Here is a 15,634-nt window from a genome sequence, read left to right on the forward strand (position 1 = left end):
GGATGGGACTACTGAGTCCATCCTCTTCTATTCCTGTGCAGACTTTATATTATTGTTATTGTTTATTAAATTTCTACCCTGCTCTTCAAGGCAGTTTACAATATAAAAACACAAAATACATACCACAATAACAAAGAAAAATGCCCCCGCCCCGTCCCTGTCTAGCTACGCTACTGGGATGGAAGCAGACTAATTTATTACAAAAAATGAGTAGTTCTACAAACGCTTAAAACTATGGGTTGTATCCAACTAAGTTACACTCAAGAGTAGAGCCACTGAAATGAATGGAATTAAAGTTAGTCATTAAAAAAAAAAAATCAGTGGGTCTACTCTGATTGGGATACAACCCAATCTTACTCCTACTTGGAGTAGACCCCTTGAAATTCATGGACATAATGCACTTAGGTACATTAATTTCAATATGTCTACCCTACTTCATACACAAATGTGTACGTCAAGTGACTGACTGCCCCTAGAGAAAAATCTGGACTGGTCACTGCTGCAAACCATGGGGTTCAGTCTTTTGGGAACATCTCCTGCACAAGGAAATGAACTGGAGTAAAATAACTTGGGAGATGTGTGTAAGATCCTCCACCAGCAGAGCCACAATGCAGACACACCGGAGCAAAGGGCTGCATCGATTCTACAACACTCTGGTGGAAGGAGAGAGACATCAGCTTTTGCCAAGCAGGATGTGGGATGCCCTCAAAACCTGTAAGTCCTTCTCCCAGAACTCTGCAAGTCAGCAAGAAGCAGCAGATGGAACAAGTTAGGTCCGGGGATGCTGATCTCATCTGATTTGAGTTAATAATTCGGAAAAGGTTGCTGGCTCCTGGCAGTACAGAGGACATTTTGAGTGCCATGCTGTTGCTGCTGCTGAGCCAGCATCCTGCGCTTCAGACCCTCTCTTGCACATGGGATACTCGCCCCCCCCCCCAACCTGGAGCAGAGTAAAGTTGGAGCTCTGTTCTGAATGATTCAGATCCCTCTAGCAGAAAAACCCAGCGGCATGGGGGCTTCTTTCAGGGGTGGGTGTGGGACCCTTTTGCAAGCCAAGGGCCAGATTCCCTCATGAGCAACCTTCTGAGGGCTGCATGCCAGAGGTGGCAAAAAAAAAAAATACACAGAGCAACATTTGTACAGTTGGCTACATTCCAGTCATGCAGAAACACAGAGGTTTCAAAAGCCAGAAAGAGGCAAGCAAGAAGCACAATCGCAGTTCAAGAGTACATTCCAGTCAAGCAGAAGCAGTCAAGGGCTTCTGCAGTTGATCAAGGCTGGGTGAGCAGTGTGGCCTAGTGAGCACTCAAAGGGCCAGACAGAGGAGCTTGTCTATCTGATTAGCTGCTCTGATATATGGGTTATTTAAATTTTAATGCTTTCCAATCCCATAGGTTTTACAGCATTTTGACGTTACTGGATATTTTACTGCATTTTATTCTTTCTTACTTCAAACATTCACAAGTTATTATTTATTCATTTATTTATTTAAAATAAAATAAATTATTGATTATCTAGTTTTCGTTCAGTTTTAGTTGCTGGGTTTTTGGAAACTGCTTTACGAACTTCTACTTGATGAAAGTATATACACATGAACAAAGAAAGAAAATATGCTCTCCAACAAAAAAAAGGTTTCGAAAAATAAATATATATTCTACAAGATGGACCACAACATAAAAATAATGGGTGGGATCCTACTAAGTCATTCTTAAGAGTTGATCCATTGAAATCAACAGACTTAAATTTCAATGGTTCTGGATGTGGCTAACATTGGATCTTCTTCAATGTATATTTCACTGTGAAATTAGAATTGCAGAGAAAAATTATAGCAAAATGCATAAACCTAAAGTCTCTTGATGGAGAACAAATTGGTTGATCACCAAATATCTAGCTGTGCATAAAAACACCAAAGGCTGTATCTACCTGAGTTATAAGCAGAATAAACCCACTAAAACCAATTGGCCCAATTAATCATATTAATTAATTTCAGTGGTCTACTCTGAGTATACACTAAGTAGAGCTAATGTTGTACACAACCCCATATTTCTTCCCCAGACAACTGAACTGATTTTTGCCACCAAAAATGACCAAACAGCCCTAGATCATATTAAACTGTAAGACATTGTTACAGATCCATCCCGTTTAATTCTGGGAACCTTTCACAAAACAAGATGGGACCAATCTTGAGGGCGTTAAATCTTTGTTTTTCCAGTATGTTCTAAACTTAGATATACAGATCAGAAAGACTGGCAAACTAAGGGAGTTGCAAGTAATGAAATATATATCACACAGTGTGAAGAAAACAGGGTCTTGCATGCAGAAAGAAATAACAGTGCAATAAGGGAATATTCAGATCACCTTATCACCTTTCAGTCCACTCTCTCCAGGATTTCCCATCAGCCCCTAACAAAGAGAAAAGAGAAAGTGAGACCAAAGTGAACTGAAACATTGCCCTTCGTTCCAAATCTAAGAGCCATGGAGTGTGAGGAGGCTGAATCAGGGCTCTCCTGAAATATAAGGAGGATTCCCGTTCACCAAACCATCCATGAAATACATTTGCTTCAGGAAATTCAGATAAAGGGGGAAGCATAGCGAAAATACAGGGTTGCAGCCAATGTTAGTCCTACTCAGATTAGACACATTGAAGTCTCTAGGTGAAGTGAAGTACAGGTGTGGCCAACTTAGATACATTGGTTTTAATGGGTCTTCTCTAAGCAGAACATAGTTCGCTACAGTCCATTTCCTGGACAGTTTCCATTCCAGCTGGTCATTATAAGAACTAGTACACAACTTCCATTACTGGTGTCTGATTTTTTTCATTTTCCTCTTCCCTCCTTTTTTGTGTTGTGCCATTTAAGATTGTTTTAATGATGCTTCCCTGCCTGTGGCTTCAGGAGATGGGGACATATTCCATGGTCTTCTAATTCGAGGGTTGGAGTTGTGCTCCATCTTACAGATCATAACACACACTTCTGCATGCAGAACAAATTGTGGGTGCTGGGTTCAAGGGAACCCTAAAGAAAGAAGAATGTGACAAAGGGGAGCCTAACTCAGATTTGAAAAACACATGAAGCTGCCTTATACTTTTGGCAGGCAGGTCATTGTGCCCGTCTACCCACCTGTTGTCTACTCTGACCAACAGCTGCTCTTCAAGGATTTCCCCCTCACCTGCTACCTGGTCACATTTGGAATGGAGATTCCAGGGGCCATCTGCATGGCAAGCTAGTACAGTGGTACCTCGGGATAAGAACTTAATTCGTTCTGAAGGTCTGTTCTTAACCTGAAGCACCACTTTAGCTAATGGGGCCTCCCGCGGCCGCTGCGCTGCCGGAGCATGATTTCTGTTCTCATCCTGAAGCAAAGTTCTTAACCCAAGGTAATATTTCTGGGTTAGCAGAGTCTGTAACCTGAAGCGTTTGTAACCAGAAGCCTATGTAACCCGAGGTACCACTGTATTCTAACACTGAACTAGGATCCATCTCATCTAGCATCTTCTGCTTAAGCCTTTGCTAATATGGTGTCCCCTCTAGGTGTTTTGGAGTACAACTCCCATCAGCCCCAGTAAGCATAGCTGATGGGAGTTGTAGTTGAAAGCATCTGCAGGACACTCCACTGGGAGAGGCTGGTCCACTCTGATTGCTTATGGCTCTGTGGGGTCTTTACCAGCCCAGCAACCCAATACAGTCTTTGAGCGTCAATGCTGGGGATCAAACCTGGGACCTTGTGCTCTGCACCACTGAGCTGTGGCCTCTGCTTATTGGAAGTCAGTCACCTTTAATCCTTTTGGTCCTGGAAAACCTAAAGGTCCAACTGCACCCATATCGCCCTGGTGAGAGAGAGAGAGAGAGAGAGAGAGAGAGAGAGAGGTGAGGTGAGGTTTAGGAATGGAGAACAACAAAGCCTTCAGCCTCCTCTGAAGGCTGTCTAACTTTTGCTGCTAAGCCATTTACTGCAAAGAGGAACAGTCAAGCCACAAGGACTAGAAACTTACTTTTTTTTAAAAAAAAAAAAGGTGCAATTTAAACAACACCAAACTAGAGTATGCTGAGAATGTATTTCTAAATTTATCCATAGATAGCTCAATCTCGGGGTTGTGTGTTTGAGCCCCACACTGGGCAAAAAGATTCCTGCTTTTCAGGGGGTTGGATGAGATGACGCCTGTGGTCCCTTCCAACTCTACAATTTTATGATTCTATATGGAAAAAGCTCAAGGTCATAAGGAAGGGTGGAATAGGAAACCTGCCTGAAACAGCAGACTTCAGACAGTGGACATTCCTAGCCCTGCCTGGAGATGCTAAGACCTGGATCTGGGACATTCTGCATGAAAAGCAGAAGTTCTATCACTGAGGAACAACCCTTCACTTAACAAAGAAAAGCCACAGTCCTCATGGCTCTGAATAAAGGGCTGCTTATACTGAGTCAGACCACTGGCCCATCTAGTTCAGTATTATCTACTCAAACTGGTAGCAGCTCTCCAGCTTTGGGGGTCATTCCCAGGCATACCTGGACACAACAGGGACTGAACCGGGGAAGTTCTGTGTGCAAAACATTGGATCTGCCACTGAGCTGTGGGTCCTCCCAGCATTGTGTGAATTACCCAGGAAAGGTACCAGAGTTCAATTGTTTCAAGGTCCCTGTTAAAGCAATCTCCTTCTTGCTTCCACACACACCCTTAGAACAGAGCAAGCTAGCTATGTGCCTTGAGTTCTTCTTTGCCCTGGATAATCAAACAGAGGAGCTGCTGGTTCTGCTAAAGGCATATTTCTGTACAGGGAGATCACACAGCCGAATGCACCATGTGAGCTTTCAGCTGCGGCTTCCTGAAAACATATAGCTTTTTCATGCCCTGCAGCTTCATAGAGGGTCCTTGCAAGAAAGGGCTCACTTCATAAAGCAGGCCTGGATCACTCAGCTTGGACGGATGCGGCCAGCTCTGGTTACTGCTCACACCTTGCTCTCGTCGTGGAGGAACAGCACTCAATGCCAGCATGCAAAAGAGATAACTGGGTACCAAGCCCTCAGGACATCCAGAAACAAGAGGAGGGAATGGGCAAAGTCAACCACGAGGGGTGTTATGCTGAGCATCACCAGAAAGGTCTCTAGTGTAGTGTTAACACTCAGAGTGCTGGACTAAGACATGGAAGACCTAGGTCCAAAATCCACACTCAGCTATGCAGCTCACTGGCTGGTGATCTTGGGCCAGTCACCTTATCTCAGTCTAACCTACTTCACAGGATTGTTGTAAGGATAAAATGGGGAGGAGAACCACGTAACCACCTTGAGGTTCTTGGACGGAAAATAAGTGGGGTTTATAAGTGTAAAAATAAAATTAGTAATAAAAACAAAGGCATCTCCAATGGTCCCTGACGATTGGCTACGCTGACTGGGGCTGATGGGAGAAGAGGGACCTTCCCATGGCTATTGTGTGTAAACTGCTAAGAAGGGAATATCCACACTCCCTGATGCAGTATACTTTGGGGGGGGTGCTGCCTTATCTTAAAAGGGGGAGGCACTGCAAACTGGGAAAGATGCAGAAAAGAGATAATCTGGTTAAACTGATTGATGGGAGAAATGAGACAGACGAAAGAAGGAAGTTCCTCGAGCAGCGTGGAATTTTTCTGTGGAATGAGGTTAGGCAATGGCCACAGCTTTGGACAGCTCTGCTGCAGGGATGGGCAACCTGTGGCTTTCCAGATGTTGTCAGATTCTGACTCACATCATCCTCAGTGAGCAACATCTGGAGGGTCACAGGTTCCCCATCCCTGGACTCAGACAAATTTGCAGAAGAGGATAACCCTTGTCAATGGCCGCTAATCATGACAGCTGCAGGAGCGGCACGCCACCAAATCACCAGATTTTAGACACCTTAGGGTAGTTTCAGTTCTCAGCCAGGAAAATGTACCATTTATAAAGTGCAAGAGCTGCTTCCCCTGACAACTCATTCAGGCCATCTATGAGCCAAAAATGACTACCACATTGTGGGCAGGAGGGTTGGGCTGTGAGGGAAGGTTGTAGACTGGCAGCATAAAAATAAAAATACTCGCAAGGTTGAATTATTACTCTGCAGGCACCTTTTTGCCATGCCCTGGCTCCCCAATGTGGGACACACTCTAATCCAGTACCCAACATGGTGCCCTCCAGATGTTTTTGGGCTCCAAAACATAGTTGTTTTAACAACAGTAGAACATATAACACAAGATCAGCATTCAGTAATAGGAGACTTCCAGAGAAAGTGTGTTATAACTGATGACAACACAGTGACACCTTCATTTGACTTAATTAAACATAAAGTATCCTCTCCAGAGAGAGACGCGGATTGCTGGGGGACAATAAACTTCACTACATTTATTGATAAATCTTGCAAACGCATGCGGCAAGCTGCATACTTATGGAAGGCTCACAAATACAACAAGGACACAACAGCATGCTCTCACGCGTGATCCCCAGTCCTTATAGCCTAAACATGTGATGCTACCATATACTGTCCGACCTTTGCCACATCCAGCCCTGTGTTGTCTACACAGACCAGAAACAGCTCTCCAAGGTCTCAGCAAAAGGTGGGTTGCTATTTTTGAGAGGAAAAATGCCTTAAACAAGGTTGGGCTTTTTGTCCACTTAACTCAAGCTTCTCTACTCTGACTGCCAACAGCTTTCTCATTAACACGCTACCTGGTCTTTTTAACTGAGAATGCCAGGGATCAAACTTGGGACCTTCTGCATGCAAAGCAGGAGCTCTACCACTACACTACAAGCTTTTCCTGAACTTTTAGACCAGCTACCTTTCATTGGTCTCAGCATCTTCAGTTAGAGGATCAGTGAATGGTGGGTCGTACCTTTTCTCATCCCCCTCCAAGAGTGCACAATGGTATACTTGTGCCTGGAGTGTTGTCTTTTAAGCCAACAAGGGAATTATATGTCAGAATGATCTTTCATACAGTCCTCCCCCATATATATTTTTAATCCCTTCATGTGGAAAACCACCACATAAGAGAGAAAGCTAGGTTGACAAGCTAGTTTTCTGAATGGTGGGATTTGTTGTAAATGGAGGAAAAACCAGCCATGTGAGACTTCCCACCGATCCTACAACCTGCAGTCCAGTGCACTACAACCCAGGCAGATACTGACCACCCCAAGGAGGATTTAAGACTTTGAAGAGCTGGCTGTATTGCATTGATGGGGAACCTGTCTCACGTACAGAGATGTTGCTGAATTACAAACTCCCACTACTCATTGGGCAATGCTGGCTGGGGCTAATGGAAGCTGTAGTCCAAGAACATCTGGAAGAGGACCACAGGTCCCTCCCCCCACTGCTGCCCAGTGCTAACTGGTGCCCACTGGGACTGGTAGAGTGGAAACACCAGCCATAGGCAAAGCAAGAGCCGACAACCCGTTTGAGATGGATAGTGCAGTCCCCTATCTGCCCTAATGAACCAGCCTCCAATGAACTGCCCTGTTGCGAGGACACTGGAATTTGCTGCCAAAGAGTGTGGTGGAGTCTCCTTCTTTGGAGGTCTTTAAGCAGAGGCTTGACAACCATATGTCAGGAGTGCTCTGATGGTGTTTCCTGCTTGGCAGGGGGTTGGACTCGATGGCCCTTGTGGTCTCTTCCAACTCTAGGATTCTATGATTCTAACAGGCTGCACACACAACACACACTTAAAGCACATTCTGCCATCACTAAAGAATACTGGGCACTGTACTTTGTTGGGAGTGCTTGGAATTGTAGTTCAGAGGGGAAACTACAGCTCACGGGATTCTTTGGGTGGTGGAGCTGGTGAGCTTTAAATGCACGGTGTGTGTGTTTGCAGCAGTCTCAGCGGCTTCCTGCATGCAGGAGCACCTGCTAAGTAGCCTCCTCCTTCTCTCACCCCAGCAAAGGTAACTCAGCGCTGCTGTTTTCGCCCATTGTGTCAACACTGCAGCTTTAACACTTCCCTCCCTGCTTGCACGGACCTCCCCGGCCTCGCCCTGCAAGGGCAGCAGATTAAATCAACACAGTGCATTTCCACGGGGCTCTTAGTGGTGTCTTGGAAAGAGTTAAAAAGAAGAAGCAGCGTCCCAGAGCCCCAGATGAAAAGCTCTCCTGTCTTTACCGTACTTACAACGAGTCCGTGAACTCCAGGGGGACCCGGGACTCCCACGTCTCCCTAAAAGGAAACAAAGAGCAACACAGTTACAGTCTTTTTGTCAGCAAAAAGTGGAGATTCTCCCCTCCACACACCCCAACATAAAACATAGAAGAAGAAGTGCCTCCGTGTGGTGAGGGCGGCAGGGGAAGGGTTAAGGGTGCCCCGCCCTCGGTGGGCAATCTAGAGCTTCCATCTTCAGCAAGCTTGTAAATAAAAGAGACCTCCTTGGAAGACACAAGGCTGCTTGTTCAAGACTGGCTTTCCTCTCTCGCTCCCCCCCCCCCCGCCTCCCCCAAAAATGGGACAGGAGAGAAGAAGGATTTCACTGTGTGCTTTTGGAAAGGGGGGGGGGGGCGGAGCAAGAGAAGGGTGCTGGACAAGGAAAGAAAGAAAGAGAATTTTCCACCATCACTTTTCTCTTTCCCACCTGCAAAAACAACCCTCAAGAGTCCAGCACAAACCTCTGCCTTGCTCACCTCTAAACAAGCCCTGTGGCTAAGAACTGGACACTACTGCTCCCATTTTACAGATGGATGAACTAAGGCAGATAGGGGGCAAACTGCTGAATAAAAAAGGGCTTGAAGTCTAATGCATAGCAACAGGAGCGCCAGACAGAGGTGTCTTAGCTGGAGCAACAGCGATAGATACATATAGAATCTCAGAATCCTAGAGTTAGAAGGGATCACAAGGGTCATCTATTCCAACCCCTTACAATGCAGAAATCTTTCCCCCAACATGGGGCTCAAACTCACAACCCTGAGATTAAGAAAATAATGGGCTCTACTAACTGAGCTACAGAAAAAAGGAAGAGGTTCAGGAATTCAATCTTTCTTCCCACTCAGTGCTCAGAAATGCACAGTAAGCAGTCTGGTGGGGCTTGGGGCGTCCCACTGGCTTATGGCAAAGCTGGGGACTCAGCTAGATTGGTAAAGAAAAGGTGATTTATATGTGTTGTATATGCAATATAACAATGCGCCACCAGATGGTGCTGTGGAGTCCTGTCTTTCCCTACAGGATTTCCCTGTTTAAATTTACAACGTGTTTCACTGAAACACTTCTTTGATGTGTCTAGAATCAGCCTGCATAGAGCAATGGATGTCAATTTTACCTTTGTACATTAGACCAGTGTTTCCCAACCGGTGTTCCGCGGCACACTAGTGTGCCGCGAGACATTGCCTGGTGTGCCGTGGGAGGGAGGCGGGCGAGTCGGGCAGCGAGAGGCCTTAGGCGCCCTGCAGAAAGGCGTCCTCTTTGTGGGTGGGTTCTCCCCTCTCCCTTAGCGCATCGTATTTAGTTGGGGATTCTGGAGAGGGGGGCGGGGGCGCGCTGGCCCCGAGCGGAACAGACGCGCCGTCGTCCCCACCTCCCTCTCCTCAGTAGCTCCGAGCCGACTGACTGAGGGTGGGACGCGGCCAGCGGCGTCCTCTCTCTCTCTCTCTCCGCCTCCCAGCACCGCTTTTCCCGAGGTGGGCGCGCGCCTAAGGCTGAATGGGAGCAGCCTGGAGGCTTGGCGGCCTCTCAGCGGCTCATGACGGGCGTCCCGAGGCGGGAGGTGCTGAGCAGGGGCTCTGCGAGAGGGCGCGAGGGATGCGTGGTGGTGCCTGCGCGCGTGACTTAAGAGGGCGACCTGCTGCCTCTCCTCTCTCTCCCCTCCCTCCCCTCATGGGCACGGAGTCCCCGGCACAGCTTGGCGCTACTACAGCTACAGCTGCTGCTGCTCCTGCTTGGATGAAGACGGCTGTTTCTTCCTAACGCCCAGCCTCTGAGGGACCGCAGTCTCCCACCCTCTTTTTTTTTTTTTTTGGCGGGATGCTGAGGTAAAGGATCCCCTCGCGCGCGCGCGGGCATCTCTTTGGGCAGGGCGCGTGTGGAGGCTTAAGGTGGGGAGTGTGGAGGGGTTGCCGCTTGCGAGGGGAGGGTTCATATTGTATTGGGCGACACGGCTCTCCAATGGCCAGCCTGCGGAGGAACATTGAGTTGGAGCATTTCGAGGAGAGGGACAAAAGGCGCACTGAATAAAGTATTTTATAATTTTTCATATTTCTGTTTACTTACTATTTCATAATAAAGTAATTATAAAATACTTTCTTTGTGTTTATTTGATTCCTATTAAAGAGAGTTACTTTATATATAGTCAATATAGGCACAGAGTTAATTTTTTAAACATTTTCTAATGGTGGTGTGCCTCGAGATTTTTTTCATGAAACAAGTGTGCCTTTGCCCAAAAAAGGTTGGGAAACACTGCATTAGACTAGTTTCTACACCCACACTCACACACATCTCTCTGCCCTCTGCCCAGGCACTCAAGACTCATGATCAGAGTTCAAAGACACATTCCAGCTATACAAAAGCACTCAATGAGGATGCAAAGCAGGACTAGTAAGAGGTCTGGCTCAGGGAAGTGTGTGGCCTAGGGAAGGTTCCTGAGGGCCAGGCAGAGAGGCCTGGGGGCTACACTTACCACAAGCAAATAAAATAATCCTGCTGATGAGGAGGACTATGTCTATAAAAAACCTATAGAAAGCCATTCATGAAGAAGAGCCTCTCTGCAGGCATGGGTTGCATCCAGTGTTAGTTCTACTCAGAGTAGACACACTGAACTGAATGGTCACAGCTGACAGATTCATTAATTTCAGGTTGGTCTACTTTGACTATGACTTAGTTGGATAAAATCCTGTGAGGCTCTCCTTTATCATAAGGAAATCATCATACCCACTAGCCTTTGCCAACCTGGTGCCAGTTGTTATGGGTAACATATCCCATCATCTCCAGCTGTGGCAAAGGCTGATGTGCACAGCCAAAATGGCACCTTTGGTGCACAAAAGAGAGGCATCAGCAGGTTTGGGGGAACCCCAAAATTTGCAAAAGTACAAAACAATATTTAGGGGGAAATGGCATTTTGGGGTGGGGGTGTTATTATTATTCACACCCACTTCTCCTTATCCAGTGTATCCACACCCTGCATAATTTTACATGCCTCTATACCCCACCCCAGCAAAGTATAACACTCTGAATGGAAGATGCTCCAGCCCATGCTCAGTGGCCAGAGAATGATGGTGTATGTAAAATGGGGGTGGGGGTGGAATGTAAAAGCATGGAGGAGGGCATGACTAGTTAGGCTGGAACAGAAGAACAGAAGGGGGTTGGGGGTGTGGGAGGAGACTGCCACAAGCCAATCTGAGGTAAACAGCACAAGCCACCCAAATTCAGTGGCACGAGAAGAAACAGTCAAGAGCCCAAAGTGTGTATAAAATTCTGGAAGCAGGTGGCAGGACAGAAACGTGGGATCCACAACTGTGTTTTCTGCATACATTCCTCCCAGCAGACTCAGAATCTGTTCCATGGGTGTCCTTTGCTGGAATTTGCTCTGTCTGTGACACTTTCCTTGACCCCACCAAACTTCTCTTCAAGCAAGCTAAGGCCTTCCCTTTTCATTCTGTGCACTAAGTGTCATAAGCTGTCCAAGTGGGGGTGGGGGAGAAAATCTAAAAAGGCCAAAGGGAAGGATTCTCTTCCGCTGGGGAATTAACATTGCAGGACTCTGGATTCTCTGGATATCCCAGGCAGAGCTTTCAAAAACTGACCTAGAGCTCCAAGCCAGATTCACGTTGAGCCCCTGAAATCTGCTTAGCTCCTGCCAGCCTGAGCAATGGTCTGGGGTGATGGGAGACCAGCAACACCTGGAGGGCCACAGATCCCCTGCCCCTCTTTCAGAATGAGCCCAATATGTTGCTGGGAATAAAAGAGGGCCTGCATGCAACTGGACCAGATGACTGGAGACATTTCAAAGAGGCAGCTACTGTTTCCTTCCTACAACACAGCTTGACACCCTCCATATACTCTGAACTTCAGCACCCATAATCCTGGTCCATTTTGCATGCTGGCTGGAGCTGAGGGGAGTTGGGAGTCCAACAACACCTGAAAGGGCTTCAGGTTGGGGTAGACTGTCAGTTCATGGGAAGGGCCATAGCTCTATGGCAGAACATCTGCCATGCAACCAGAAGGTCCAGGTTCAATCCCCAGTAGCTTCTCCAGGAAGTTTTTGGAGAGAGACTCCTGACCTGGAATCCCAGAATCTTAGAATTGTAGAGTTGGAAGGTACCCTGCAACGCAGGAATCTAAACTAAAGGATCCCTGACAGCTTCCTCTGTTCCTGTACCAATTTAAAATCCTAATGGCACACCCACCCACCCAGTATAATTAAGTGGATCTATGGTTTATCCCAAGATAAATGGTGATGTGGACAAACTCTCACTGACATACACAATCAGGAATGTGGGGAAATCAATGCAGCTTATTCTGTAATGAGTCAAACACAGGAGACAAACTCCTAGAACTCTGACGTGGGGGCAAGAAGCATAAATTGTGCTGAAATTCCCTCTTCAGCACAACTGTCAAAGGTGCAAGGGAGTCTGTCCTTCCTCTTGCCACCACCCTTGCATCAGGTAGTCAGGAATGGTTGATGCTGTCATCCCACTAGTAAGTGGGGGAAGTGAGCCAAGCAGGCCAGAAGAGGCTGGGCAGGGTGGCCCCTGACCCACTCTGGAAAGAGTCTTGGCCAGCCAGGGGATAAAGGCATGGCAGATGACACATTTGAGGGGCAGGGGTCCAACAAAGGAGGGTGGGAGAACAGGAAAGGGAGAACAGGAGAATAAAAGAATACAGAGTGAGTCCATGGGCAAGCCTTCCCATAATGACTTAGGTCACAGTGTGGGAGGGAGGCAAAAGGCAGCACTTGTGCCGCTGGCCACCCCAGTGGCAAGTCAAGGAGAGAAGGGGCTAACTGAAGGAAGGGAAAGGCTACTAAGGCAGAGTGATTAATAGGGAAGGATGACAGCTTAAATACGCTAAGTTTTTGGGAACTTTTGGCCCTTCAGATGCTGCCGAACTACAACTCCCATTAGCTCCAAGCAAGCAGGGATGCTTGGGGTTGTAGTTCAGCAACACCTGGCAGGCCAAAGGTTCCCATACTTGGTTTAAGTAAACAGATCTCAGATGAGGATGATAAGGGTGCATTAGGGTGAGGTGCTCACCAGGTGTTTTCTTAAGGTAAGGGAACCCCTGAAGACGCTTTAGATGCATAGTGGGAGTGTGGCAGCTCTCACACTGCCATTCTGAATTTAACTGGCAGTGTGAGGGCCAAGAACCTCTGGTTCTGTGAAGTGTCCTGATCATGGTGAGCCGCCTGATCTGCAGCATAGACCATTGGTTCCCAAATACCCCCTCCCCGCCATGGACCACTTGAAAATTGCCAAGGGCCTTGGAGGACCACTTAACAATTTCTCTTGTAATGCACTGTGCTAGATACTGTAGGATTTACAGATAATTCAAAGTGTAATACAATATAAGAAATAAAAGAAGCAACAGAAATGCAATGAGAAATTAACGTGAACACTTAGTGTCATGGGTACGCCTTCTCCTGTCTTCAACTGCAAGTCCACACACATGCCACAGACCACTTTAATGAAGCTTGTGGCTCATTTAAGGATCCTCAGGCAATGGAGTGCTTCCATCCATCAATTCCTGTTTCTCTCCAACAGGAATAGTTAAAATGGCTTTCTCTTTAGGCTAGAAGCGGGGACCAGACCTGGTGTGGGGAACCTTAAGTTGGAGCCAAATGCAGCCCTGTTAGCCCCTCTCTATCTCTCTGGCCCTTGGGACTTTCCCCTGGGCAGGGCACTACCGACCCCCACACCTCTCACCAGCTCTCCTCTGTGACTTCCTTTAGTGCTTGTATACCTAGCTTGAACCATGATCCTGCCTTTTGCTTGCATGGATGAAGGTTAGAGAGGGCTCTCTCTCTCTCTCTCTCTCTCTCTCTGTGTGTGTGTGTGTGTGTGTGTAGACCTTGGACTTTCATAAGGACAGACTGTATCATGCTGTGCAAAGATAAGAGCCCCATCCTTGACTCTGCCCACTTGGGCCTTTGGTTGCACCTTCACTGGGCTTTCAAGATTCCAGAAGGCCTGCCCAGGAGGGAATGTGGCTCTAAACAAAAAAACAAAAAAGTACCACCCAATAAAATTATTGGTGAAAGCAGCTAACAACAAACATTCAAAAATAATTAACAACAAACTAAGAATAGATCAATACACACATCAACTCCCTCATGTGGTGAGCCTTTGAACTACAGTTGGCAGCTTCTCAGTAAAGTACCTTCAGGCCCCAGACCAGGGGCTGGTGGGAGCTGGAGTCCAATAGCATCTGGAGGGTACCTCTGTGGCAAAAGTGGTCTTTCCAGATGCTATTGAACTGCAACTTCCATCAGCCCCAGACAGCATGGCTGATGGACCTCCCCTATAGTGAATGCGCTCAGCCAGACTGGCCACTGGATTCTCCCTAGACAAGGAAGTGCACAAAAGGGCTCCTGCTTCCAGTTAGAACCTCGCTGGAGAAACATGGTGTTTTCCTGAACCCTGGCACACTCCTGGAAATCTTCAGTCCTGACCTCTCACTCACTCCTCTGTCCTATTTGCTGATTTGCCCTGTAGCCCAGCCTTGCTCTTTGGTCCTGACTACTGGCTAATCTCTTCTGGTTCCAATGGCTGCCTTTGGCACACCCATGCAAAAATTTACTCAAATCCAGTTTGATGGAAGGCAGAGTAGAATCATAGAATTGTTGAGTTGGAAGAGAACCCTGACAGCCATCTAGTCCAACCCCCTGCAATGCAGGAATCTCAACTAGAAATGCTTTAAATCAGGGGTAAGAAACCTCACGTCCAAGGAGCAAATGCTCCAAGCCTCACTATTTGGCCCTTAGGGTTCACCCAGTTATGCCCCCTCTTCCTGAACCTACACCCCCCAATTGGCCCTTCCTTGAACATTTTTGCACGTCTGATAATATTTCTTGCCTGCCTGGTTGAAGGACAGGTCCTGGGGTGAACGGTACAATGGTAAGATTCACATTTGTTGCACCTTCTCCTTTTGCTCATGGCTGTGACCACTACTGCCATGAAGGCCCAGGAAAGTTGTCCAACAGAGAATGTGGCCATGGGCTGAAAAAGGTTCCCCATCACTACCTTAATTAATTAAATAAATTAGGAACTAGGTGCACCCAGGAAGACACCAACAGAGCCAGTATCTCTAGGTGGGCAGATGCTTCCAACTTCCAAAACAAGGAATGCCTAAGGCATAACTGAGTTGCAATGGCGGATTCTGAATGAGAGTCACACACATAAAGGGGGAAAGCCCACTCAGCCCTTGTGCTGAAAACCTTCATGTTCTGCTTGTGGGTTTCCCAGAGGCAGCTGGTGGTTGGCCACTGTGGGAAAAGATTCTAGAGCAGACGGGTTGGCCCTTGGTCTGATCCAACAGGTCCCTTCTAATTGTCCTTAACTCCTACCCTTTAATTCTCACACAAGCAGCCAGAATGAAGGGCATATGCTGTGTCTAAAGCAAGCAATCTTTATGCATTTTATCTCTGCTCTGACAACTGAACTGCTGGACAGCTGTTCTACTTAAAACACACACACACACACACACAAATGTGCCAAGGAAAATCAATT

General features: G+C 47.0%; 1 protein-coding gene across 1 annotated transcript in view; it reads right to left on the reverse strand.

The window, feature by feature from the left end:
- The window catches only part of COL27A1 (collagen type XXVII alpha 1 chain), a 253,068-nt gene that overhangs the window by 128,140 nt on the left and 109,294 nt on the right, over window positions 1-15,634 (reverse strand). The window contains exons 14-16 of the mRNA XM_081846708.1: window positions 8,103-8,147; window positions 3,773-3,826; window positions 2,359-2,403 (exon numbers count right to left, since the gene is read on the reverse strand). Coding sequence (XP_081702834.1) covers window positions 2,359-2,403; window positions 3,773-3,826; window positions 8,103-8,147 — 144 coding nt within the window. The remainder of the gene's footprint in view (window positions 1-2,358; window positions 2,404-3,772; window positions 3,827-8,102; window positions 8,148-15,634) is intronic.

The sequence above is a fragment of the Podarcis erhardii genome (genome assembly GCF_964252035.2).
Source record: "Podarcis erhardii genome assembly, chromosome: Z".
NCBI lineage: Eukaryota > Metazoa > Chordata > Lepidosauria > Squamata > Lacertidae > Podarcis > Podarcis erhardii.